This window comes from Balaenoptera physalus, assembly GCF_965194825.1.
Source record: "Balaenoptera physalus genome assembly, chromosome: 10".
Taxonomy (NCBI): Eukaryota; Metazoa; Chordata; class Mammalia; order Artiodactyla; family Balaenopteridae; genus Balaenoptera; species Balaenoptera physalus.
Window position 1 is genome coordinate 110,936,867 of NC_138889.1, and position 25,564 is coordinate 110,962,430.

Here is a 25,564-nt window from a genome sequence, read left to right on the forward strand (position 1 = left end):
TTGTCTACAGTGAATATCTGTTGCATATTAAAAAATGAGGTCTCTGGCAAAGTGCCAAGGATTCAGTACCTGTTTGGCTCCCTTCAGAGCGTGGGGTTCTGAAAGCCCCCGGCCCGGCGGGTGCCGCCCCGCCCCCTCCTGGCCAGCCTGGCCGTCCAGGGACCACACTCTAGAGCTCGGGCTGTCCCTGGGTGACCTGCCCAGGGCTTGTTTGCATCGCTCAGAGGCTCGTATGGCTCCCGTGAATGTTTGCATAAGGTGTAGCTGCTGTCTTTGAGGAGGCGTCATCTTCAGGGAACAGGAAGTAGCATTTGATTCAGGGCACTGATGGCTCGTTCTGCCCGACAAGGCCCTTCTTGCCCCCATTACTCCTTCCAGCTTCGGGATCCTGTGTCAAGATGATCACAATCTCATGTGGACTCAGTTTTTGTTTTTAATTTATGAATAGCTTTGTTTTAATTTAAAAAGTTTACCGTTTTTTTTTACTGTGCTTGAGCTATTAAGATACGTGTTGTGTTCTCTCGTATAATTATTCCTGGATAATACAGTGTTTACTATTCCCAGGAAACCTAAGGTTGACTTAAAGGAACACTTACTTGAAATTTTATGTGAAACATTTTGAGCTTTAATTGTACATGGACTTCACAGTCTTAAGTCTAATGCTACTTGAATATAATGAAAAGCCGCTATGTTTCTTTAGGGAGTGCCCTGGCGGTCCAGTGGTCAGGACTCCGCGCTTTCACTGCGGTGGCCAGGTTCAGTCCCTGGTTGGGGGACTAAGATCCCACAAGACGTGCAGCGTGGCGAAAAAAAAAGAGAAAGAGAGAAAGAAAGAAAAGCCACTAAGTATCTTTAGAAATAAAAGATTCCGTGGTGTGATCTGCAGAAATTATTACAGAAAAATAACTAAGAACGACCTAGGAATTTTGCAGTGACTCAGGGATGTCCAGTCAGGTAAATGGACCTGTCCTTTCCACTCCAGTCCCATCTTCTCTCCTAGACTTTTCATTTTTAAACTAATTAGTGACTTTCAGAAAGGTTTGTAAGTACATAACGCAAAGAAGTACAATAAGGTTCATAAAGCTTCTTGTGTTATCATTTACATTAGGGTGTTATCCGTAGACAAAATCATTTTAAAAGATGTTAACATTATGGTTTGGGCATTTTAAAGTCAGGCACACAGAACATTTCTGCTCCCATAAAGCAGCGGTCCCCAACCTTTTTGGCACCAGGGACCGGTTTCGTGGAAGACAATCTTTCCACAGGCCAGGGGGGCCGGGCAGGGGGATGGTTCAGGCCGCAGTGCGAACGATGTGGAGCGGCAGATGCAGCTTCGCTCGCTCCCCCGCCGCTCACCTCCTGCCGTGCGGCCGGTTCCTAACAGGCCACGGACCGGTACCGGTCCACATCCCGGGGGTTGGGGAGCCCTGCCGTAAAGGATCCTAGGACTCCTCACTGCCTCCTGCCCTGGGGCAGTTGGCATTGCCATCAGGATCATAGGCTCACGGCCTGCCTTGTGTGCACTGGTAGAGGTTGTTGGCATTTAAATTTTCTGGATGTGAAGCTTGTGGGTTAAACCGAAGGATGACCCGGCAATTCCCTGGCGGTCCAGTGGTTAGGACTCTGCCCTTCCACTGCAGGGGGCGCAGGTGTGATCCTTGATCGGGGAGCTGGGATCCCACAAACCGCGCAGCGCAGCCAAAAATAATAAATTAAATAAACCCCCCCAAAAAAGATGACCCAGTATCTTAATTTAGCAGGTACCTACTTAGCTAAATAGCAGTGCAGAATAGAAACAGCCAAGGTCCAGCCCTTTCCTTGCTAGCTGTATTAGAGCGTTATTAGTGTTAAAGTCTGCATTGTTCTCTGTGTTCTGTTGGGAATGTTGAGCGTTTCTGGAGCCCTCTGAGGCAGGCTCCTCTGTTCAGACCCAGGTATGGTTTCCTCTTCCTACACATTCGTCCTCCTTGCTTACAAAGGGATGCGTGATTATGTTTCGTGTTGAGTAGCCTACCTTGGGTATGAAGACTCTGCTGGGTCTTTTAAAGTTGGTAGCAATTCTTTAATCCTGGAAGGAGACGATTCCGTAGAGAATCGTGGAGGGTTTTTCAGCATTTCATTACTCAGGCGTTCAGTGTGATGTGTTCCAAACTACCCTTCAGTGGATGGTTTAGAAGGTTGAAGGACAATGATGAGATGTGTGGCATCACACTTTGGGGGTTTATAAAGAGGACACTTTGCCTGTGTGTAGTGTGGCTCTTGAAGGTCTGAACATCTGTCACCTGTAGGCATGAATTGCTCGAAGAAGCCCGGAGACAAGGCTTACCCTTTGCCCAGTGGGACGGGCCGACTGTTGTCGTCTGGCTGGAGGTGCGTATGCCCCTCTCCGAATCCTGGCCGAGTGTGCGAGCCCATCCGTACGCCGCGCGTAACCTTCTGGCCCCCGTGTCTCCCGTCTCCAGCTCTGGGTCGGGATGCCGGCCTGGTACGTGGCTGCTTGCCGAGCCAACGTGAAGAGCGGCGCCATCATGTCCGCCCTGTCGGACACGGAGATCCAGCGCGAGATCGGCATCAGCAACCCTCTGCACCGGCTGAAGCTGAGGCTGGCGATTCAGGAGATCATGTCCCTGACAAGTCCGTCAGCCCCTCCTACGTCAAGAACGGTACGTTTCCGTAAAAAGAGTTCATCCCCTATGCGTGTTGCTTCCGCAGTTCTTTATAAACACGTCCAGCGTTCCAGTTTAAAGGCTTAGCATTCAAAGACATGACAACTTTTAATTTGCGGCAATTGGCTTGTTAAAAGATACGTCACTAAATACTTTTATAACAGCTTGGCTACAGTGGCATTGTAATATAGAAATGGGAGTCTTTGAAAACGTAAAAAAGTAATCATCACAAATTTAAATATGAATTTAAAGAAAGTGAAGGAGAAAAAGCTCAGACCCCAGGTTGCATTGTAAGCAGTGGTTCCCTCGTTTGCCTTGTTCGGCCTGTTGGCGCTTTCCATTTGGGGAGCTGTAGACCCTGGGATTTTAAGAGCCCGTAATCTGCAGGTGCACTCCAAGTAGTGTCTGTGCTCGTCCAGTTTTGCTCCACGTGGGAAGACCTTGGAAGTCCTTTCAGAGGGTCCTCCTAGTTGAAAGAGTCAAAAACTAACGTAATGAAACTGTAAATTATAATTGGGAGATCAGGGCGGGCCAGCTCTTCATTTCTCCAGGGCAGACTCTGTACACCGGCTCAGTTCCCACTCTGCTTTCAGTCTGTCTGCTCCGGACAGAAAAACTGGTGCGGAAACTAAGCCTCACAGACGTGCTTCCTCTGAGTAGCAGGTCAGCTCCCGATTCAGGGCTCACAGTTACTTTACACGAAAAGCGTGAAAGCTTTTCTGTTCGCTTGTCTTCCGTTGTTTCTCAGTGGGAGCGTCGTGGTGATGACAGTGGCCCGTGTCCTCACCTCTTGCACAGGCGCGCGTGATCTCAGTGTATCTGGTCTGCTCTGTGCCCAGGTGTTTCACCAGAGTCGCCTTTTCAGAAATGAAGGTGCTGGGGGCTTTCCCGCAGTTTTTATCAAGTATCTCGGTAAAGGGAGCGTCTCATGAGTTGAGTTTAATGGACGGTGAAGACGAACAGGCCTCCCGTGAGGAACCTGCCCACCGTTAGGCGGGGGCACTGCCCGCGGGGGCTCGGCCGGCTCCGGGCTGCGGGGACGCCCGGCGGTGCCGTCACTGGGACGCCGACGGCCCCGCGCCCCGCCTCTGACAGAGGCCCGGTCACCGGCGGCCGCCTGCTCACAACCGTCTCCCCAGAGCCCGAAGCCGGACTTCCATCCTGTTCTTTGTTGTGCTTTGACTGGGTGAGACCGTCTTAAGTACAACGGCTTAACAGTTCCTCGAGAATCATTCGCCACTTTCAGAAGCACGCAGTGTGTTCCCTGCTCTTCAGATGCCACGTAGCTCAGGTGTCAGCGTGGCACAGGAGGCTCTAGGGCTGTCCTCCTCAAGAAGGCGGCGTCCTGCCCGGAGAAGGGCGAGCGCGGTGAGCGCCCGTGTCTCCCTGTGGGCGGCTAAGACGGGGGGTGGGTGGGGACGGCCTCTGCCCCACCCGCTCCCCTCCCGCGCCCTGGCTGACGTGTCTGCCGCCTTTCCCCTCTGTCACCGCTGCCCTTGCCCTGGATGTGGCCGGTCACGGGGTGCCCCTAGACCACAGGAAATGTCTGGTTAACACACGAGGAGATGGAGACGCTCACGGCCACGCCCCAGACGGTCAGTCCCGCCCCGTGCTCACCCCCACCCCCGCCCCTCCCCGGGCAGCCCCACCGCAGGTTGGCGCCGTTCTTGGCCTTTCTGTGGAAAACAGAAATGTCGCTTTACGTTCGATTGTTCTGGATAAGTATTTCCTTTAGGTATTAGTTAAATGTGTGAAACACAATCCATATTTCATCTTATTTTATATTTTTTTCAGGAACTTAAAGTTGGTAGACTTGCTCCATGTAGAATAGACTTAATTGCTATCTTCTTTAAGGGAGCCCTCAGTTCAGCCCTCTGGCCCTAGTTTTCTCCTCTTCCGGGTGTGCTTGCCGTGGGAAGTCCGCTCCTTGCATGAGACACGGGAATTGTTGGTTTTGCATGAGTTTTGCATGATGCTTTGATTCTGTGACCCTTTTCGCCCAGTTAAGCTGCACCTCCCCTGCAAAGTTAATTTGCTTGCGTCACTAAGCTCACCAATACTAATAGTTATGTTCTTTTGCATCCCTAACCACGTAACATCAGGAAGATGAGGAGGGAAGCTGGGCTCAGGTTGGAGACTTTCTATAATGTATTCTTCACTATATGTACAGCAACAAAAAGAATTGGAGTATGAAAACTTGTAATTTACTTTTCTTGACGTTTTTAACTTCTTGACATAGAATATTGTTAATGATTTGAAAGCATTAGCCAAAGAAAGCACAGGATTAAAGAGTACGTCTCATGGACAATTTTGAACATTTCTTGTGTGGTGCCCTCATAGCTAATTCTCATTAACATAAATTACTTTGTTTGACACGTGGTCTTTCCTACAAAGCCCTGTGGCTTCCGCAGCTCCTGAGATGATGTATTTCAGTCCCTGGTGGGGGTAGCATTAGTTACAAGATCTACTGATGAGAAAATCGTGTTCTAATAAATTTCCAACACAAGAGTCGCATAGAGACTCTACCTGTGCCGGCATTTACTACAGGGTGTCCTAATACAGTGTTGTTCCAAAGGCTTTCTTACCGATGGGATTCTCAGAAATTGAGCTCATTCTCGCTTAACGTACGTGTTGAATTGTTAGGTCCCCAGATCAACTCCAGAAAAGCTCTGTCACAGCTGTTTTGCAGCTTTACGTTGAGACCCGTTGATTAAAATCAGTGATTTCCCTACGTGTGATCCCACCGACATTGCCCTGTGACTCGCGACAAGTCGAAGCCTGCCGGGTGTGGCTGGAGTTTCCCTGAGGCGCTCACCAGTGGCACCTGTTCACGGACCTTGAGAGGATAGCTGTTTAACCGGAAAGTCAAAGGAGTTTTAAATCAGAATTTTCCTGATCACAGGTTGTTGGTTGAAACACCTGCTTCCCTCTATTTGTACTCCTGAAATAAAGCCAATTATATCACTTTTTAACAGAAGAGGAAAAGCTATAATATGATTCTGTGAGCTCCACCCCCCCCCATTTAGGTATTCTGTGCCACTACTCCAGATAAATATCCTCATTAATTTTTTAACCTAGTCACTAATGACTATCAGTGAATTTGAAAGAGTGCATTTCATAATTACTTAAACATCAGTATATTTTACACTAAGAAGCAGAACTTGGTGAGCACTTGAATATAAAATTCCCTGCGTCATGGGGCACGAAGTGTAAATTAAATAAGCTGGATGTTTGCTTTTCGCAATGGAAATATAAACGAGGATGAGCCCTGCCGATGACACCAGCATTGCCAACGTTCAGTCCTCAGCGTAAGCAAGGACCGCTTTCACTCCACCCCTCTCCCAGAGGAGAGGAAAGCAAAGAGGCTTCCTGGTGTCCGTGAATCTGCCAGGGGCACATGGCGTACAGTGCATATTCCCTGTGGTATTAGCACAGTGACCAGCTCCTAACCCAAGGGGAAGTTTGAGGTGCCCTTGGGCACTCAGGGGAAGAAGACATCAAGGTGTTGTCAAAGCTTTGGATGCCTTCATTTAGGAAGTAGCATCACCCAGCTGTCCGCGCGAGACTACGCTGCCCACCGGTGGTACAGGATCGAACAGGACAGCCGCATCCGTGCCATCACTCTCACCTTGTACAGAGTTCAGAAAACTGATTTGTATGTGGTCGTTTCAGTGATGGAAAAATAGACCCTATAGAGTCTCTTCTATCCCAAATGTCCTCTGATCATGAGAGAGCCCCATTGTGTGCTTTTTTTCAGAGGCTGTGATGACAGCCTAGGAGGTGTGGGTCTCCCTGGGATCGAGCCTGATTTTCCCAGAAACCTACATTATCGACCATTTAGGTGTGACTAGAGTACCTAAGGAGTAAACAAAGATATGGAAGCTTCTGCTTCCATGGAATTCTCTGTTTAGAAATGTCTTTGCATCTTGTGTCTCTTTAAGAATACATAATCCGCAAGCAAGAAAATAATACCAGATATTCATGCTGTAAGTGTCAGGCTTATGAGATGAGAGTTGGGTTTGAAAGAGTGAAAAAACATGATACTGTGATGATGTCCCAAAAATGTTTGATGTTTATCTCCACTCACGACTATTTATAGAATTTTTTTTTTCTATTAGAAACATTTTTTTTTTCTATTAGAATTTGAGTGTTCTTGCTGGAGTCTGAGTCATTCCTTCCAGCTTCGTTGGTATAAATAATAGATTAGAGCCCATATTTTTGAGACAGACCATGGTGGTAGTCGAGAGATACTATTTCCGAGGATTCCATAAGGTACAGAATTCCTCTGAATATACCTTAGTCTTCTTGGACTGAAGAACATCAAGTACCTTTCTTTGGTATGTGTGTATATACATATAATGTGTTTATTTTTCATTGTGCAGACCTTGCACATATTCTGTTAGATTTATCCCTGAGGATTTCATGGGTTTTGATGATGTTATTATAAGTGGTACTTTTTAAAATTTCAATTTCCAGTTTATTTCTAGTATTTACAAGTATTGTGCATTTTTATATGTTGACCTTGTATCCTGCAACTTTGCTAATAAACTCATTTTTATTCTTGTAACTGTTTTGCAGATTCATTTTCGACATTAATAACCAGGTCATCTGCAAATACCGTTTTATTGCTTTTCCAATTCATATGATTTTGATTTCTTTTTTCTTGTCTTATTACAGTGGCTAGGAGTTCCAATACAGTGTTGAATAAAAGTTGCGAGTGCAGACATCCTTGCTTTGTTCCTGATCTTAGGGAGAATGCATTGTATGTTGTCAGCTCTATGTTTTTTGTAGATGCTCTTTATATGAGGTTGAGGCAGTTTTCTTCCATTCCTAGATTGCTGAGATTTCCGTATATAAATGATGAATATTGTCAGATGCCTTTTGTTTGTCTTTCGAGATGATATTGTGGTTTTTCTTTTCAGTCCATTGATACAGTGAATTTCATTGGTTTTTTAAATGTTGACCCAACCTTACGTTCTTGGGATAAACCCTACTTGTCATGATACCCTGTTCGTTTAATTGATTATTGATTTCCTGATACTTTGTTAAGGAATTCTGCTTCTGTGTCTCTGAGGGATATTGGTTTGTAGTTTTCTTATTATATGTTTCTCTGGTTTAGGTATCAAGATAATTCTGGCCTCGTAGAATGAGTTAGGCGTTTTTTTCTTCACTATTTTGGAATAGTTTGTGTAGAATTGGTATTTTTTTCATAAATGCTTGATAGGATTCACTAGTGAAGCCATTTAGGGTAGAGATTTTATGTGTGTGCGTGTATGGGTGGGTAGGAAGGTTCATAACTACAAATACGAGTTTTAATAGATTCAGGTTATCTGTTTCTTACTGAGTGGCTTTCATAAATTGTGTCTTTCTAGAAATTAGACTATTTTATGTAAGTTGCTTAAAGTTGTTCACAGTTTACCCTTGTTGCTATCCTTTCAGTGTCTATAGGATCTGTACTGATGTCCCCTCTTTCATTCTTGATATTGGTGGTTTAGGTCTTCTCTTTTTTCTCGATCACTCTGGTTAGTCAATTTTATTGATATCTATGAAGAAACTGATTTTAGTTTCATTGTTTTATTTTCTGTTTTTCTGGTTTCCATTTCATTGATTTCTGCTGGTTTATTTTCTTCTTTCTGCTTCATTGATTCCTAATTTAATTCTTTTGAGGTCAGAGAAAATATTTTGTATGATTTCAGTCACTTTAAGTATGCTGAGATTCGTCTGTCTTGAAGAGTGTTCCATATCCCCTTAAAGAATGTATCGTGCTGTTGGATGAAGTGTTACATAAAATGTCAATTAGGTTAGGTTGGTTGATAGCGTTGTTTAAGGCTTCTGTATCCTTACTGGGGTTGGTTGGTTGTCTGTTTTGGCTTCCTCGTTCAATCAGTTATTGAATAATTGAGAGAGGAGGGTTGAGGTCTCTGACTATAATTGTGCGTTTGTCTCTTTCTCCTTTCAGCCTATCAGTTACTGCTTTGCTTACCGCTTCTTTTAAAACTATTTTTTAATTCACTTGACTGACTTGGAAATGAACAGATGTCTTGTTAAGGAAATTTGGAAAACAAAGTGTTAAAAATAAAATTAAAGACAGCCAGAGATACTGTTAATGAGTAGAGTTCGATTGATCCTTCAAACTTGTTCATGAGTCGTGATCATTCTTTGCTGATGTATTATTATGTATAAAAGCTATTTCAGAAGAGTAATGTGTAGTCAGTTATAATTTTATCGTGGTCGTTAAATAGATGAAATTTACACACACAAGAGAGCCATAGAGTTTTAATGGCATAATGCCTTTTGTATAAAATTTTGCCAGCAAATTTATAAGGTAGTAAATAAGAGATCAAATTATTTTGAAATTATAAGCAACCACGTTGTCATTAGCTTATTAGCCTTTGAGAATATGTAACAGACTAAAAATCCAGTTTAAAGATGATATAAACGGTCTTTGTGGCTGCTTTCATGGGTTTTTTTCCTGAACTGATCGTCCTTGATTATTGAAAGCAGACACTGGCATACGGGGACATGAACCACGAGTGGATCGGCAACGAGTGGCTGCCCAGCCTGGGCCTCCCGCAGTACCGGAGCTACTTCATGGAGTGCCTCGTGGACGCACGGATGCTGGACCACTTGACCAAGAAAGACCTTCGCGGGCAGCTGAAAATGGTTGATAGTTTTCACAGGTTAGTTGCCGCAAGTGGTTCTTACTAATTGGCTGAGAGATGTTTGACTATTGCCAGGTCTAAATTTTTTCTTTTTTTTCTTTTTCTCTTGGAAATAGAAACAGTTTCCAGTGTGGAATTATGTGCCTGCGAAGGTTAAATTATGACCGGAAAGAACTGGAAAGAAAAAGAGAAGAAAGCCAGAATGAACTAAAAGGCTAGTACAGTCGTGTTTCTTGCTGCCCAGTGTACTAGCAGCCTCAATGATATCCTGTTTTAAAGAAAAAAATCAGGAAATGCTTTAAGTGGAGAAAACGTGTCTGGCATCATTACAGAGGAGGGAGTGTTTTTAAGATCCTCCTCTGTGGCCAGAGCACTTGTGCCTGTGTCCTTGCGCTCAGTCTATAGGTTAGGTGTCTCAAGGTAAACATTTTTCCCATGACCCTAGAGATTTCCTGTTACTATGACACGTGTCCTGTTTCACTCAGAAATGCTGCTACACACTGTAGATAATTCCAGAGCCGAAAAGAACAAGACCTGCTGTTCACTCATTTGATTTAAGTGTGAAAAATACTGCTCTGGCCATTTGTCAAAGGACTTGAGGAGCGCAGAGGAGAGCAGCGTGGCTCTCCTCCCAGGCTGGAGGGAGCGGGCCTCGAAGGTGCAGTGGGAGCTTCTTAGCCAGGGAGGAGGGCAGAGGCATTTCAGTTAGAAGGCGGGTGCGGAGGCCTGGGAGGATGTGGGCTGTCCAACTGGGAGATGTCAGATGCTTGTCTCCGAGGGGGAGCGTCTCACTCTGTGTGCCTCTCAATGATCAAGTATGATAGAGTGCTTTTAAATAAGGTGTTAGTGATTAAGCTCAATGTAAAACCTCCCAGAATTTTCAGAAAATAAATTAATAATATTAATAGTAATAATAATAGTAAGACTTATGGAACAAGTCCAGGCACTTTCAAAGGTTACCTTATTTAATCCTTACCACAGCACTGTGAGTATAAGTGCTGTTTTCATCCCCAGCTTTTACTAAGAAACAAACTAAAGGTAAAAATATGGTTGGGGAGACGGCCCATTTGAAGGATAGTTGAGTCATGATTGAGTTAATTTGAATCATGAGAAAAGCCAGAAGCCAACATTTATATATTCTATACCTTTATCCAGAAAAGAGCATTGGAAATGAAATCTGTAAATCTGTTTCATTTGTTTTCTGTATGGTTTAAATGGTTTAAATCTTTTTACGGTTGACAGAAGCTGTCTTTGAAAGTAATCGGTGATCATCTGGATGTGTTTGTACAGAGTGGCTATTTTTAGCTCTCTACTAGCGCAGATTTAATCATTTATGACTTGGCTTAATATGAAATCTCCCCCCTAAATCTCTAATATGCTGGAGAGTATCTTTAAGTTTCTCTCTTTTTAACAAAAGAGAGACAACAAAAATGGCTTCAAGAAAAAAGCCTTCACGATTATAAGTGAGAGGTTGATGCTGAATTGAGCAAAGTGTCCGGATATGGTGCCAGCTCCTCCTTGGGACGGGAAGAAAGTACATCAAAAGACTCACAAGTCTGTATCTGAAACGTGTTCGTACCTGGTGGGCCTTCACATCCTTGTGTGTCCTTTTGTTTCTGATCCCCGGATCCTCGTTTTCTATTCTCTAGAAATGAAGTGTACCTAATAACTTCATTCCTCTTGCGTTCACTTGAAGAATGAGTTCTAACGGGACAGTCTCCATTAGAGTGGAGAAGGGCCGAGCCATCAGCGTCTCAGTGCAGTAGGGGTTGGCTGCCCGCCTAGTGGTGTCTCCCAGCCCTCACGGAGATCGTGGCTTTTGTCAGGAACTGAAGGGTCAGTTTCACGGTAGGGATCTTTCCGCCGTGCCTGCAGGGTATGCGTGATGAACACAGCTCGCTGAGGCCACTTTTAAAACTGTGTTTATCCATCTGCAGATGTGCTCGTTTGGAGCAATGATCGAGTGATTCGCTGGAGCCTCTCCATTGGTCTCAAGGAGTACGCAGACAATCTCGTAGAGAGCGGTGTGCACGGTGCCCTTCTGGCCTTAGACGAAGCCTTCGACTTCAACGCACTGGCCCTCTTGTTACAGATCCCTACGCAGAACACACAGGTACAGCCCAGACGCCGGGCCTTCGCTGGGGCGCAGTGTGTGGTCCGTTCTCCCCAAGCAGACATGTAGCTGCCTATCTGAATGGAGACCAAACTTAACAACATCTCAGACCACTAGTAATCTCATTCCATACCAAATCCGTCATATAATAGTTCAAAATCCGTAATGCTTCATTCCTCAGTATTTTGCCTATCGACTTTTCATTTTCCGTTGGAAGCATGAGAGCCTTACGGTAAACAAAATAAGGGGAACTTTCATTCAAGTCAATACTCTGCTAAGAGTGACGTGTATCAAGACTTAGTTCTTCCGTGGAAAGAGAAATACTCTTGTGTGTCAGATGAAGGTTTTATTAATTTTGTTTCTACACGTAATTGCCCTGTGCAATTTTTGTTGACTTGTGGGCTCATTGGAGAATGAGGAAATTTTTTTATTCTTCTGCGGAAGACTGTATATCTTTTGCCAGTACCCCGCTCTTCCCACCAGCACCAACCCCCAGAGCACACTTTTGTATATAATCTCCAAGAGGTCGTGGATCCCTCTCCCCAGAAGGCCATCCAAGGACTCCATGTTAAACCCCTGATTTAAAATACTATCATAGTTTGAGGTTTTTTGTTTTGTTTTGTTTTTAAAGTCTTGGTTTAAAAAACAGTCCGGATATGCTGACACTCAAATGAGATTGTTGAAAGCTGTAGGGTGGTGTTGTTTTATGATTTCAGGCTCGTGCTGTCTTGGAAAGAGAGTTTAACAACCTTTTGGTCATGGGGACCGACAGAAGGTTCGATGAAGTAAGTTTTCAGCTTAATTTACATTAATGCAACTTTAAAAGTCATTATCTTATCATACTTGTATGAACCATGTAGTCAGGGTATTTCTTCTAAATGTGGAGACAATTTTACTTTACAAGTTAAGCTTTGCTCTTAAAAATTTGTTAACAAATGAGCTATTAAAAAATTAATATCTTTGGACTTCCCTGGTGGTGCAGTGGTTAAGAATCCGCCTGCCAATGCAGGGGACACGGGTTCGAGCCCTGGTCCGGGAAGATCCCACATGCCACGGAGCAGCTAAGCCCGTGCGCCACAACTACTGAGCCTGCACTCTAGAGCCCGCGAGCCACAACTACTGAAGCCCGTGCGCCTAGAACCCATGCTCCACGACAAAAGAAACCACCTCAGTGAGAAGCCCGCGCACCGTGACAGAGAGTAGCCCCTGCTCGCCGCAACTAGGGAAAGCCCGTGGGCAGCAACAAAGACCCAGCATGGCCAAAAATAAATAAATTAATTAAATTAATTAATTTTAAAAAAATGAGTATCTTCAGTAAGATAGGGGTTTTTTTTTTTTTAATTTTCGCTATTTAACTTTTGATACCCCTCAAAAGTATTTTTTTTATATCGTAAAACACTGGTTTCAGCTTAGGAATGGAATCTAAGTTGTGTTTTGGGGACCAGCCGGATGTCTTACCCTAATCCAGAGCCCCTGTGCTTTGGGGGACTGTTTCATAAGTATATTGAAAAGCACAAAATACTAATTTCCCCTTACACAAAAGCGTGACTCATTTATTCCCACACTATTGTTATTCTCTTCATTGGACGTTAAGGAAACTTGAGTTTGACAAAGAGAGTAGAAGGGCACCTAAAGCAGCATTTCCTGGCTCTGTCCCAGCATGAGACAGAATTGTTTACAGCTCGAAAACTGTTTTTAAAGACAAATAAAAAAGTGTTATCTTATATAGCGAGAAGGTGATTCCTTCACGATAAGAAGTGAAGCCTGGTAATTGTCAGGAGGAATGTACACCCGGGCGGCCCAGGCAGTCCTGGCTGATGCTCAGTTAGGGTCCCAGCATCAGTGGTACCGGCCCCCGGCCACTCTCCACAGCTCCCAGCTAATCACATGGTTGTCACGAACGGGGTGAAATAAAGATGCGGTAACAAGCACAGTCATTTTAAAGGACTGGTAACTTTGTTTTTGTCCTTTATTTTTAAATCTGTCTTGTTTTCTGTCCTTTAATTCACCAGGATGATGATAAAAGCTTTAGGAGAGCACCTTCTTGGAGAAAAAAATTTAGACCAAAGGATGTTCGTGGCTTAGCTGCTGGGTCAGCAGAGACTCTCCCCGCAAACTTCCGGGTCCCATCCTCTCTGTCCTCGCCCTCTGTGCAGCCAAAGAAGATGCAGCTGGACGGTAGGTGATGCAGTGCTGCCCCAGCCGCTTGTAGGCGGCTTGAGCAGCTCTGGGACTGGAGCGTTAATGATGATCTAGAATGGCCTACTTAATATGTTACAAGGCACTGGAGTACTGTTGCATGCCCAGGTGTAAATGTTTAAAATTCATCCTAACATCTGTTTATAAAAGTTTAACAGTAATACAGTCTTAATTCTTAAGTTCTTGTCTGGTTGAATATTAGCATACTCTTCTAACTAATAAAACTAAGAATCGCGTGTGTTCTCGGAGCGTTAGATCGACACCCATGCTCGTAAAGATGTGTGTGCAGCAGGCAGCACTCAGAAGCTGTTTCATAAAATAGCGTAGTAGCTTTCAGACACCAGTTCCCCCTCGACTTCTCTTCACGCTAGAAGGATGACTGAGTCCATTTGAAATAACCTCCACCTTCCTGTCCTCCCTCTGTCCTCACTGTCATTTGTCCCTTGCACGCTGTAGAAGGCCGGGGAGAAGGAAGAGGGTGAGGCCGAGAGAAGTCATCACCCGAGCACGGCTGGGCCCATAGTCATTTCACACCCAGCTCTGATCTTCCCTTTGACACCTGCTCTGCCAGAGAGCACCGCTAGTTAAGGGTGGGCTCTCAGCGCTGCTGTGTCCCCACTCGAGAGCAAAATCGAGAGACAGACGGCCTGGGTCCGAGTCTGGCCCTGCGGCCTAGGAGGCGCCTTGAGCACCGCGCCTGTTTCCCATCTGGGAAAGGGTCGTCTTGGGGCGCCCTCCTCCCCGGCTGGCTGTGCCAGTTACACAAGTGATTCACAGAGTGGGTCACGGCTCAGGAAAGCGCCTGGCGCGTCCTCAGTCCCGTGAGGGCGGAGCCCTTAGGGCCCCTGCGGTGCTGCTGTTACTTGGCTGTCCCCACGCCTGCCGTGGCGGGGCTGCAGGAGAGCAAGGGGTTTTTGAAGTGTGCTGACGGGGTTTGCAGTTTTCTCCTGTTGTCAGCCCTTCCCATGCGTAGGTTTGTAAGTTTTACTCTCACTTGCCTGTATGAAAACCAGAGCAAAGTACGTTTAGGGAAGCCTTTGCTAAATAAGCTGGACACTTTAGTGAGGGTGGCTTACAGGGCAGCATTTTTATTAAAAAGCTGGATCTCGGTGCCAGAATTCAATAATGTGCTTAACCCGGGGAGTGGGAGGGAACCCAGGGGGAACCCAGCAAATTTTTTTTTTTTTTTTAAATAGCATTTTTCTTCCAAGGAGCATGCAGTTCATTTTTACAGATTTTAACTATAGCTTGGCCTTCAATTTACTGGATAGTCTAAATGAGTGCTTTCTTATTTTCCTCACTGCTTCATTTCCATTCTCCTCGTTATAAATCGCATTTCGCTGTTAAATGCTCACAGTGATGTTAACATTAGAGTTTTGATAAATTAAAAATACTCCTAGAAAGAGGTGTAGGCAATATATTATATGGGAGATGACTTTTTACCCTTGTGTAATAAGGAAGGCATAAACTGTTAAAATGGGTTGTTTTCATGGCTTTTGAAGGCAAAGTGCAGCAGGTCTCTGGGGTTCTTAGGATCAGAAGGATCTAGAAAGATGATCTGCGGGACTTCCCTGGTGGTTCAGTGGTTAAGGCTCCACGCTTCCAATGCAGGGGGCGCGGGTTCGATCCCTGGTCGGGAACTAAGATCCTGTGTGCCACGTGGCATGGCCAAATATAAATAAATAAAGTAAAATAAAACGTCCAAATCAAGGGCTTTAAAAAAAAAAAATCTGCTCCAATCAGCAGCACCAGCTGTCTTAAGCCCTTTCTGGAACCACGGCCAAATGTTGGTAAGATGTGTTCCTGCTGGACCTGTGGGAAAACGAAAAATGTTGCATTGGGAGCAGTGGATTTCTGCTAGGGGTTGTGGAAATTTCTTACTCAGATTGAAGCGGGGTGAGGGCTTACCTATTGGGCCCTGCAGCCTGTTTCTTGACAAGAAAAAAAACGTCAATGGTGACATCCTTTCGGGTGGAAACTGACACCGGGCTTCCGCTTTGTTAGCCAAGTCCCCGTCCTCTGCCCTCTGCCCTCTGCCCACTGCCCGAGCCGCTGGGGGAGGCTCCCCGGGGAGAGAGAGCAGGCGGGTCCCCCTGGGGCAGCAGAGCGCGGGGCCTCCAGGCCGTCGTCCCCTTGGGGGGGCCCGTCACGTGGCCGCTGTTACTACTGCCCGAGTACCGAGTACCGTCCTCGCGGATACAGCGAAAGAGAAGTCCAGGCGCTCTCTGCATCTAGAGGGTTTAAGGAGGGACCACGTGGTCACGCTGAGTAGTCGTCACCCACCGTGCAGGCGTTTCTCTGTCATCAGACTGCGGCTGCTGCTGTAGTGTGACCTCCCTGTGCCCCCCAGGGTGGCTGAGATGAAGGGAACCCCCACGTGGTGGCCCTTAGGCTCCCTTTCTCCGGCTCGTCCGCCCCTCCCCCTCTAGAGGTTTCCCCCAGAGCCCTCAGGAGGTGGCCGCTGTGGATGTGAGTGCGTGTCCGTCCTTGTGCCCCCGTGTGGCGTCCCACCACTAACCGCACGCTGTGTTTGCACGCTTCCTCCCGTGCTTGTCGGACCAGGCAGCGTGGCGGGAGCGCAGAGGCTGGACTCCGCTGCAGTCAGGACTTACTCCTGCTGAGCCTCCGCCGGTGAGTATAGGGCGGCCCGGCCCCGCAGGTGCTCGGAGGCCACGCCCTGGCGCCGGAGCGTCGGGGGGGCGGGGCGGCAGGAGAGCGGAAGGTGACCTTGGCGCTTAGCTGCCGCCGGGAGTGGTCGGTGCACGGCCCTGGTCTCCCTCGCGTTGCCCTGTGTGCTGGTGTCGCTCCCGCGTCAGCGGTGCTGCAGCACCGTGTCCTGCGTGCACGTTCTCGAAGGGAACAAGCCCCGAAGCATCGGGGTTCAAGAGGCTGCACCGCCGTGTGCCTCTCAGGCCAGATGCCCGTCTTTAAAACGAAACTGCGCTGGCATCTGGGGGCCGGCCGCTGCTGAGGGGCCACCCTTGCTTTGCAGGTGGTGCTCTGGGTGGCTGTGGGCCCGGGAGCCCAGCCCTCCCCTCGCTGCTCTCAGGGTTCTGTTGTCACGTCTCAGCTGGAATGCATGATTGGTTTTCTTATTAGCAGCTTTTAGATGTATGTCAAAAGAAAGTCAGTCAAGGAAAGGAATTCTGTCCTTGATCTGCTTGGTCCTTGATACTTACCTAAATTCTAAAAGCAGCCAAAGCACAGAAAGTAGGGCTTGGGGGGGGGGGGTCGTGGAGGGGTAGGAGCTCGGGCACTTGAAGCCGTCTCAAGACTGACTCGTTTGCTTTCATTTTATTTTCCAGTTTACCCACACTACTTCTACAGATGATTATGCAGCATTTTGAATCCAGCGAAGACTACATTTTGAGCTCAATGGAATCTTTAATCTGTTAATACTTGTTATATGGACCCTAAGATATTTTATTACAGAGTTTTTAATTAGCGAAAAATTCATGAATACCATAGAGAAAATATTTTAGAATTTAATGTTTCTTATATTTATGTAAACTTATGACTTCATTTATATAGTTACTTACTTTTTCATGTATATCCAGGCTATAAATATCCTTTCAGATCAGTTCATGTTCTTATATCTGATTTTAGTCTTTCAAAGGAATGTACTGTAATGCTTGTATGTATAAATCCTATGAACAAATATAGGGCTTTTGTAAATTATGCATTTATTGTAATTATTCTTGTTTAATTTTTTAATGATAAACCATGACAGAGAAAAGGATTTTACTGCGTTTGTGAAATCATCATGACACAGCGTGCATTATCCTTTACAAACTGTAACCTAGCCCTACAACAATCATTTTGAAAGAAGCCAACTTACTTTCAAGCAATTGTTGTTGTGTTTTAATGACTGACCTTAGCTATACTTTTTCTAGCAAGAAATGCTTTACTCTGTAGCGTGAAGAGATTAAAAATACGGGGTGTTAAATATCAGCTTTTAATCAAATTTGGACTGAAAGGATCATTAGAACACTATGAAAATCTCTTAGGACCGGTGAGCTCTTCTATAGCCTGGTCTCTGTGGATCCGGATACCTCGTCTTGGGTGACTGGCAGAAGCCACGAGCTGGGGGAAGAGCGACTCCGGTGGGGGGGTGGGGCCTGGGCCCCCGCAGCCCGCCGCGCCCGCCCCCTTCCCCGCCCCCCCCAAGCCGGGTCAAGGGCGCTGACTCTTAGAGGACCAATCACGAAGCACTGCACTCACTGAGGAGACACTGGTGCGCGCGGAAGATAAAGGCACGAGATCCTGAAAATAATGTAGTGCAGCTCTAATCAAGGCCTTATTTTTCTGATGTAAATCATCCTTTTACATTTGTCTGTAAACATGTTTAAAGAATGGACCTAGTCGTACATTTTTAGATTTTGACGATGTAGCCATTTTGGATTCTATAAGTAGCAAATGTAACTTTTACTTTTTAAATGGCATATTAAAAAGCCAGCAAGAGATGTGTTCAGATCATGGTGCATTATTTATTACGCAGCTGATGTACCGGTAGACAGAGATGGCGTGTCTTTTTACATTTGGGCTCTGCCTTTAATTTACTTGTACAGTTCACTGTTACCGTTCTGTTTTTCTATTCATCTTTTGTGAACTTCCTGATTATGTAACAAAGTATGTACAGTCTACTTTTGAACTATTTTTATCACAGTATTATTTATTGCTTTCTTTCAATAAAGTACTGAAGCAAAATTTTCCACTGCCAATAAAGAGTACCGAGGGTAAGCTGTACTCCTACTGAGAATTGACCGCAGCTGTTGTATCTCCCGCTCCAGGCCGACTGATCGGAGCCAGTGTCGTCATATGGAAATTCTGCTATAGGAATGGATGGACAGACTAAAAAGGCTGGACGATGGGAGTGTAGGGTCAGGTGTCCCCCAGAGGGTGACCAGGTAGGTGTTCGTGCCCTCGGTTCTGGAGACCAGAGGCGCCGTCTCATCAGTACCTACGGGGAGCCGGGCCCTGGAAGCCTCTGCTGCCACAGGCACCGGGCCGATCGTCGGAAACAACGTGGAGATGCGTAGGCCCACCTATGGAGTCCAGGGATGGGGCGGCCGAGGGCAACCCAGACCTGGACCCGAAGGAGGAGACCCTGGGGGGTGTGCGCACGCGTGCATGTGTATGGGTGTGGTGCTTTTTAATTTTTTTTTTTTAGTCAACAAATTTTATTCACATATTCCATAGAAACAAGAATGTAGCAAGGGAGTTAGGGAAGTATGAAAAAAGATTTTTAATGCAGACTCATAATCACAGCTCTGGGTACATCTGGGAGCAGGCTCTCCCCCCCGGCATCAGGCTCCCCTGGCATCAGGCTCCCCCCGCATCAGGCTCCCCCCCCCCCGCATCAGGCTCCCCTGGCATCAGGCTCCCCCCGCATCAGGCCCCCCCCCCGCATCAGGCTCCCCCCCCCCCCGCATCAGGCTACCCCCCCGCATCAGGCTCCCCTGGCATCAGGCTCCCCCCGCATCAGGCTCCCCCCCCCGCATCAGGCTCCCCCGGCATCAGGCTCCCCCCCCCCGCATCAGGCTCCCCCGGCATCAGGCTCCCCCCGCATCAGGCTCCCCCCGCATCAGGCTCCCCCCCCGCATCAGGCTCCCCCGCATCAGGCTCCCCCCCGCATCAGGCTCCCCCCGCATCAGGCTCCCCCCCCGCATCAGGCTCCCCCCCCGCATCAGGCTCCCCCCCATCAGGCTCCCCCCCCACATCAGGCTCCCCCCCCCGCATCAGGCTCCCCCCCCCGCATCAGGCTCCCCCCCCCCCGCATCAGGCTCCCCCCGCATCAGGCTCCCCCCGCATCAGGCTCCCCCGCATCAGGCTCCCCCAGCATCAGGCTCCCCCCCCCCCCGCATCAGGCTCCCCTGGCATCAGGCTCCCCCGCATCAGGCTCCCCCCCCCCGCATCAGGCTCCCCCCCCCCCCCCGCATCAGGCTCCCCCTCGCATCAGGCTCCCCCCCGCATCAGGCATGGCAGCCACACTTGTCCGATGCCCCTGTGCCGCCACAGCCCTGGGCACACTCAGGGCAGCCGGAACAGCAGCTCTTGCAGGAGGTGCGTTTTTAGGAGCCACCGGTGGAGCAGGAGCAGCTGGGGGTCTGTTTCCAGCTGAGGTGAGGCCAGAGCCAGCGGCAGAGAAGGGGCACTTGTGCTGGTGGCGGTGTGCGCGCGCGCGCGCCTCAGCTCCGCTTCCTCTGTGCAGGCTTGGTCTCCTGCTCTTCCCACGTGGTCACACAAGGGTCCCAGGGCTGTGTCCTTCCAGATTCATGGCCTCTGTGATAGCTCAAGCCAAGTCCTGAGTCACGTCCGGGTTCAGTGTGGCAGAGGGGTGGGAACACCCAAGCTGGAGGGCTGAAAGTGGATCCCCAGGGGGACAGCCGGGCACTAGTGGGTGGCAGAGTGGGTGCAGGTGACTGCTCACGAAGGGCCACTGTGGGCGGCACTAGGACGAGGGCACGGACGCCTCAGCTCCCTAGGTGACGTTTCCCGCCCTCCCCACCGCGAAGGTGTGACCGCCATCAGGCCTGGGGACGCAGGAAGCCCGGTGACTGACACCACCCTACTTGGGCCCTGTTGGGTGGGCACTGCTGACCGTGGCCTCGGTTTTCATTCCTGTCCCGACTGTCCCTCCAGGGCTGACAGGGCTCCCTTTCTGAATGGCACCTGTTTTGTTTACGTGGATGAACGCATTCCGGCTTGTTTCTGTCGGCATAGCTGTCAGGTCATTGTGTGTTTCCCTCTTTAGAGCCTGTGCTGCTCATCTTCCAGTTTAACTTAGGAGCAGCCTTGTTTTCTGCATTTCCTGGTTCTCGGGGTTAACTTACGCGTGAGATTTAAAGCCACAGAGTGCTTTTCTCATCTCACATTCCATTTTTGCCTGACCAAAGCCAAGCGAGCCTTGAGTATCTGAAAGATTCTGGAAACAGAGTCATGCGTGATTCATAAGCTGCAGGTGTTTCATGACAACTTGTTTCATTGATTCCACTTAGGCCTTTAAAAACAAGTGTCGATGGAGAAGTACCCAAAGAAAGCAGTAAGGAGATGTTTCTGTAGTTTTGCTTCTCTTAGGACACTCGTTAGCCATGCTTCTTAGGTCTGCTCCCTCCACAGCCAGTGCCCAGGGCTTGCCCATCACGGGGAAGGGAGGGAAATCAGTCTGCAGTCCAGGTGCGGTCACGTTAAAGAGGATCTTGACTCTTCCCACCATTAAAAACTCTTTGTTAGGCTACATATCCTACCCTTAAGGGTCTCTCTTTAAGTTTCACGTCATGCATTTTTGAGGTCACTGTGGTTTTGGTTTTTGTTCTTTGCCTTTTGCTGGCTAAGTCCTCTCCTCACCCAAGATGGGTTTCCGGGGTATCCGGAAGAGTCCGTCTTTCCTGTGTTCTTGCCAGATAGATGAGTAGGTGCATATCCGAGTGCTACCACAGCTGCTGTTGTAACTACCCACGTGTCATTCGGTACATTTCTATAAATTTGTTTGTTTATTTTTATTTTTGGCTGCATTGGGTCTTCGTTGCTGCGTGCAGGCTTTCTCTGGTTGCGGTGAGCGGGCTTCTCATTGTGGTGGCTTCTTTTGTTGCGGAGCACGGGCTCTAGGCACGTGGGCTTCCATAGTTGTGGCACGCGGGGCTCAGTAGTTGTGGCTTGCGAGCTCTAGAGCACAGGCTCAGTAGTTGTGGCCCACGGGCTTAGTTGCTCCGCGGCATGTGGGATCTTCCTGGACCAGGGCTCGAACCCGTGTCCCCTGCACTGGCAGGTGGATTCTTAACCACTGCGCCACCAAGGAAGTCCTCAATACATTTCTAAATATCGCAGATCCTTTTGTTTCTTACATTTCCTTGGCTTAATCCCTTGGTGAGAATGGGTAGCCAGTGCCTTTGCTGTTTCATGTCCTGGACTCAGTGGGGCACCTTTTCAAGTACTGCTGTCTGAGACCAGCACTGTGTACAGCCCTACGCCCAGCGTGCAGGTGCAGTGGGAGAGGAGGTGGGCCAGGTCCTCGCGGAGGCTCGAGGGGAGGGTCCATTCTCTTTTCCAGTGTTCGGTGGTTGCTGGCTTCCACAGCCATGGCCGCATCCCTCCAGTCTGCTCTGTCTTCACGTGGCCTCTCCTCTGAGTGTCTCATTTTCTGTCTCTTTATAAGAACACTTGTCATTGGCCCATGCAGGTAATCCAAGGTGATCTCATCTCAAGATCCTCAATTACATCTACAAAGATCACTTTGCCAAATAAAGTCACATTCACCAGTTCCAGAGATGTGCACAGACGTATCTTTGTGGGGCCACCACCATTCGGCACTCTGGAGAAGACTCTGCCGCCCTGGAGATACCAGAATGGGTAGAACTGGCCCTCCCCAGGGACCGCCCTCTAGTGGGGACTGGACCCTCGACATCCCATGAAGGGCGCTGTGAGCAGAGAGCAGGGGGCTGGGCTGGGACGTGGGGGGAAGGAGCGTCCAGACGGCTCACAGTGACCTGGCAGGTGCGGGCAGAGACTGGCCAGGAAGAACATGGAAAATATTTTAAAATAATCAAAATGACCCGTGGCGTGCAAACAGGTTTGACTGGTAGGAGAGGTATTCTAACAACTGGAGTGTGTCGAGTGTCCCTAGCTGCAAAGGTAGACGGACGGGCTCTGCTCTATTAAAAAGTGATTTGGGGACTTAACCTGGTGGCACAGTGGTTAAGAATCCGCCTGCTAATGCAGGGGACACGGGTTTGAGCCCTGGTCCGGGAAGATCCCACGTGCTGCGGAGCAACTAAGCCCGTGCGCCACAAGTACTGAGCTTGCACGCCACAACTACTGAAGCCTGCGCACCTAGAGCCCGTGCTCCGTAACAAGAGAAGCCACCGCAATGAGAAACCCGCGCACCGCAAAGAAGAGTAGCCCCCACTCGCTGCGACTAGAGAAAGCCCGCGTGCAGCAACAAAGACCCAATGCAGCCAGAAATAAAATAAATGAAATAAATAAATTTATTTTAAAAAAAAAGAAAACGTAACTGAGGAATTGTAGTATTACACTACCTATAGGGCCGAAGAGATTTTAGTCATCAATTCTCCAACATCTTATTTTCTTTTTTTTTTTTTTCATTTAACATTTATTTATTTGGTTGCATCAGGTCTTAGTTGTGGCAGGCAGGCTCCTTAGTTGCGGCAGGCAGGCTCCTTAGTTGTGGCATGAAAACTCAGTTGTGGCACGCATGTGGGATCTAGTTCCCGGATCAGGGATCGAACCCGGGCTCCCTGCATTGGGAGCATGGAGTCTTAACCACTGGACCACCAGGGAAGTCCCCACCTTATTTTCTTTTTAATGTTTTATTTTAATCAGAGTAATAAAGTGTATATCACTTAAGTGAAACCCCAGCGGCCCCACTCTCTGACTTCCCCTTCTCTGGTCCATGTGCAACTGGGTTAACTGTTTCCTCTAGTTGCTTCCTTACTCCTAAATAATTTGTGCTTAATGTGGCCTCTTGATTCACCAATTTTATTTATATATTTTTTATAAATTGATTTATTTGTTTTTATTTTTGGCAGCGTTGGGTCTCTGTTGCTGCGTGTGGGCTTTCTCTAGTTGCAGTGGCTTCTCGTTGTGGAGCACGGGCTCTAGGCGCGTGGGCTTCAGTAGTTGTGGCTCTCGGGCTCAGTAGTTGTGGCGCATGGGCTTAGTTGCTCCGCAGCATGTGGGATCTTCCCAGGCCAGGGCTCAAATCCGTGTTCCCTGCACCAGCAGGCGGATTCTTAACCACTGCGCCACCAGGGAACCTTGATTCACCAATTTTAGACTTTGCAGGTGGCAACTCTTTATGGTAGATGGGAATTTTAGCATTCCTCTGCCCTGCCCTATCCTCTCCCAACACAGTTAAATCAAAGTTGGTTGAATCCATGTCCACTGTTTCCATTAATAAGGCTGTAAATATTATTTATTGCCAAGCCAAATGGATTACTATGATTACAACAAAAAAGGCACGTGGAAAGACAGTATTCCCCAGTATTTACAGATGAAATAATACAGTGTCTGGCATTTTCTTTAAAATAATCCTGGGGCAGGGATAAGTCAGGATATGGATCAAACAAAATTGACCCTGTGGGGAGATAACTGTTAAAGATGGGTGATGGAAGTGTCCATCGACAGATGAATGGATAAAGAAGATGTGGCACATACATACAATGGAATATTACTCAGCTATAAAAAGAAACAAAACTGAGTTATTTGTAATGAGGCGGATGGACCTAGAGTCTGTCATACAGGGTGTAGTAAGTTAGAAAGAGAAAAGCAACTACCGTATACATGTATTCCATATATATATATATGAAATCTAAAAAAAAAAAAGGTTCTGATGAACCTAGGGGCAGGACAGGAATAAAGATGCAGACATAGAGAATGGACTTGAGGACACGGGGAGGGGGAAGGGTAAGCTGGGACGAAGTGAGAGAGTGGCATGGACATATATACACTACCAAATGTAAAATAGATAGCTAGTGGGAAGCAGCCACATAGCACAGGGAGATCAGCTTGGTGCTTTGTGACCACCTAGAGGGGTGGGATAGGGAGGGTGGGAGGGAGACGCAAGAGGGAGGGGACATGGGGATATATGTTTATGTATAGCTGATTCACTTTGTTATACAGCAGCAACTAACACAACATTGTAAAGCAATTATACTCCAATAAAGATGTTAAAAAAGAAAAAAAGATGGGTAACGGTTTCATGAAGGTTTATTATATTAATCTATTTTTGCATTCGTGTGAATTTTTTTAGCATAACAAAAATTTTAATAGTTATTTTAGGGACATCCTCCGTGTGATAAACTGTCTCAGTCTGGACTAGATGTCTGGAAATTGCTTCTTGGCTCTCACTTTGGAATGTAATTTAGCCTAGTTTTGAACTTCTAAGCAACCCACAGTGGAAAACATTTTACACCACAGCTCAGCATGTATATAGTACATTTCATCAATTTTATTACGACCGTTTTTTCACATTTTTTTACCCGTGAAGTCAGGATGTGTCTTACAAGCAATGACATCTTAGAAATACAGTGTGTGACAAAAATACCACCTAGGCTGCAGATTCTTTGCTGCTCCTCTCATTGAGAGGTGGGGTCTTAATCCCCCCATCCCGACCTCCTTAAGCCTGGGCTGGCCTCACTGACTTACCTCGTTGACCAAAAGAATGTAGCAGGTGTGATGTTCACGGACCTCTGAAGCGAGGTCAGCAGAAGCCTTGCAGAAATCAGCCACCGATTAAGAAGTCCAACTACCCAGGCCCACCATGCTGTAAGGAAGCCCAAGCTGGCCCCATGGAGAGCTGTGCAGAGCGAGATCCTCACGGCTCCTGCCAGCCTATTGGAAGTGAAGAAGCCAAGTTGGACATTCCTGTTCCTGAAGACATGATGGGGAGAAGAAATGAGGAACGCACCCAGCAGACAGAGCCAAGGCCCCAGACATACGGCCCTAATCAGTTCATCCAGCCACAGCCAAAAATTTGATCTATCACAGCCGAGACTCCATCGAAAACAAAGATGAACCATCCCCTGCAGTTTCCAAACTCCTGATCCAAGAAGTTTCAGCATAAAATGGTTGTTTTTCACCATGAACTTTTGGAGTGCCTTATTACACAGCAATAGACAATTGCAACTATTATGTATGAAATGAACTCATATATTCTATTCTGCCGTCTTATATACTTTTTATGCTGTTTTCCTCCCCCAGAAAATTGATTTCACAATTCCCTGAAAGATCACCATCTGCTATCTTATCTGTTGCTTTGTAAAAATCCACCCCAAAACTTAGTGGCGAAAACAATGATTTCTTGTTTCTCTCGATTCGGTGGACTGGCCATCTGGGTGGTTCTTCTGCTGGTCTTTCCTGGAACCGCTTACGTGATGGCAGTCACCTGACAGCTCTTGTGGGGCTGG

General features: G+C 47.4%; 1 protein-coding gene and 1 long non-coding RNA gene across 8 annotated transcripts in view; one reads left to right on the top strand and one right to left on the bottom strand.

Annotated features, from left to right (window-relative positions):
- Window positions 1-18,380, top strand: part of PPFIA1 (PTPRF interacting protein alpha 1) — a 94,089-nt gene extending 75,709 nt beyond the window's left edge. For 4 of the 7 annotated variants that reach the window (XM_082409645.1, XM_082409646.1, XM_082409647.1 and 1 more), the window contains 5 exons: window positions 2,289-2,370; window positions 2,463-2,663; window positions 4,769-4,795; window positions 9,168-9,346; window positions 9,445-11,361. In XM_082409645.1, coding sequence (XP_082265771.1) covers window positions 2,289-2,370; window positions 2,463-2,663; window positions 4,769-4,795; window positions 9,168-9,346; window positions 9,445-9,547 — 592 coding nt within the window. In that variant the 3' untranslated portion in view covers window positions 9,548-11,361. Of the gene's footprint in view, window positions 1-2,288; window positions 2,371-2,462; window positions 2,664-4,198; window positions 4,262-4,768; window positions 4,796-9,167; window positions 9,347-9,444; window positions 11,442-12,157; window positions 12,227-13,453; window positions 13,620-16,202; window positions 16,272-16,945 lie in introns of those variants that run through there. The other 3 variants (XM_082409651.1, XM_082409649.1, XM_082409650.1) reach the window with 3 other exon arrangements.
- LOC309636518 lies at window positions 14,698-16,264 on the bottom strand. The gene is made up of 2 exons (XR_014250043.1): window positions 16,159-16,264; window positions 14,698-15,871 (listed from the first exon to the last, which is right to left on the bottom strand). It is a non-coding gene; the product is annotated as an uncharacterized lncRNA (long non-coding RNA).
- Window positions 18,381-25,564: the final 7,184 nt, after the last annotated feature.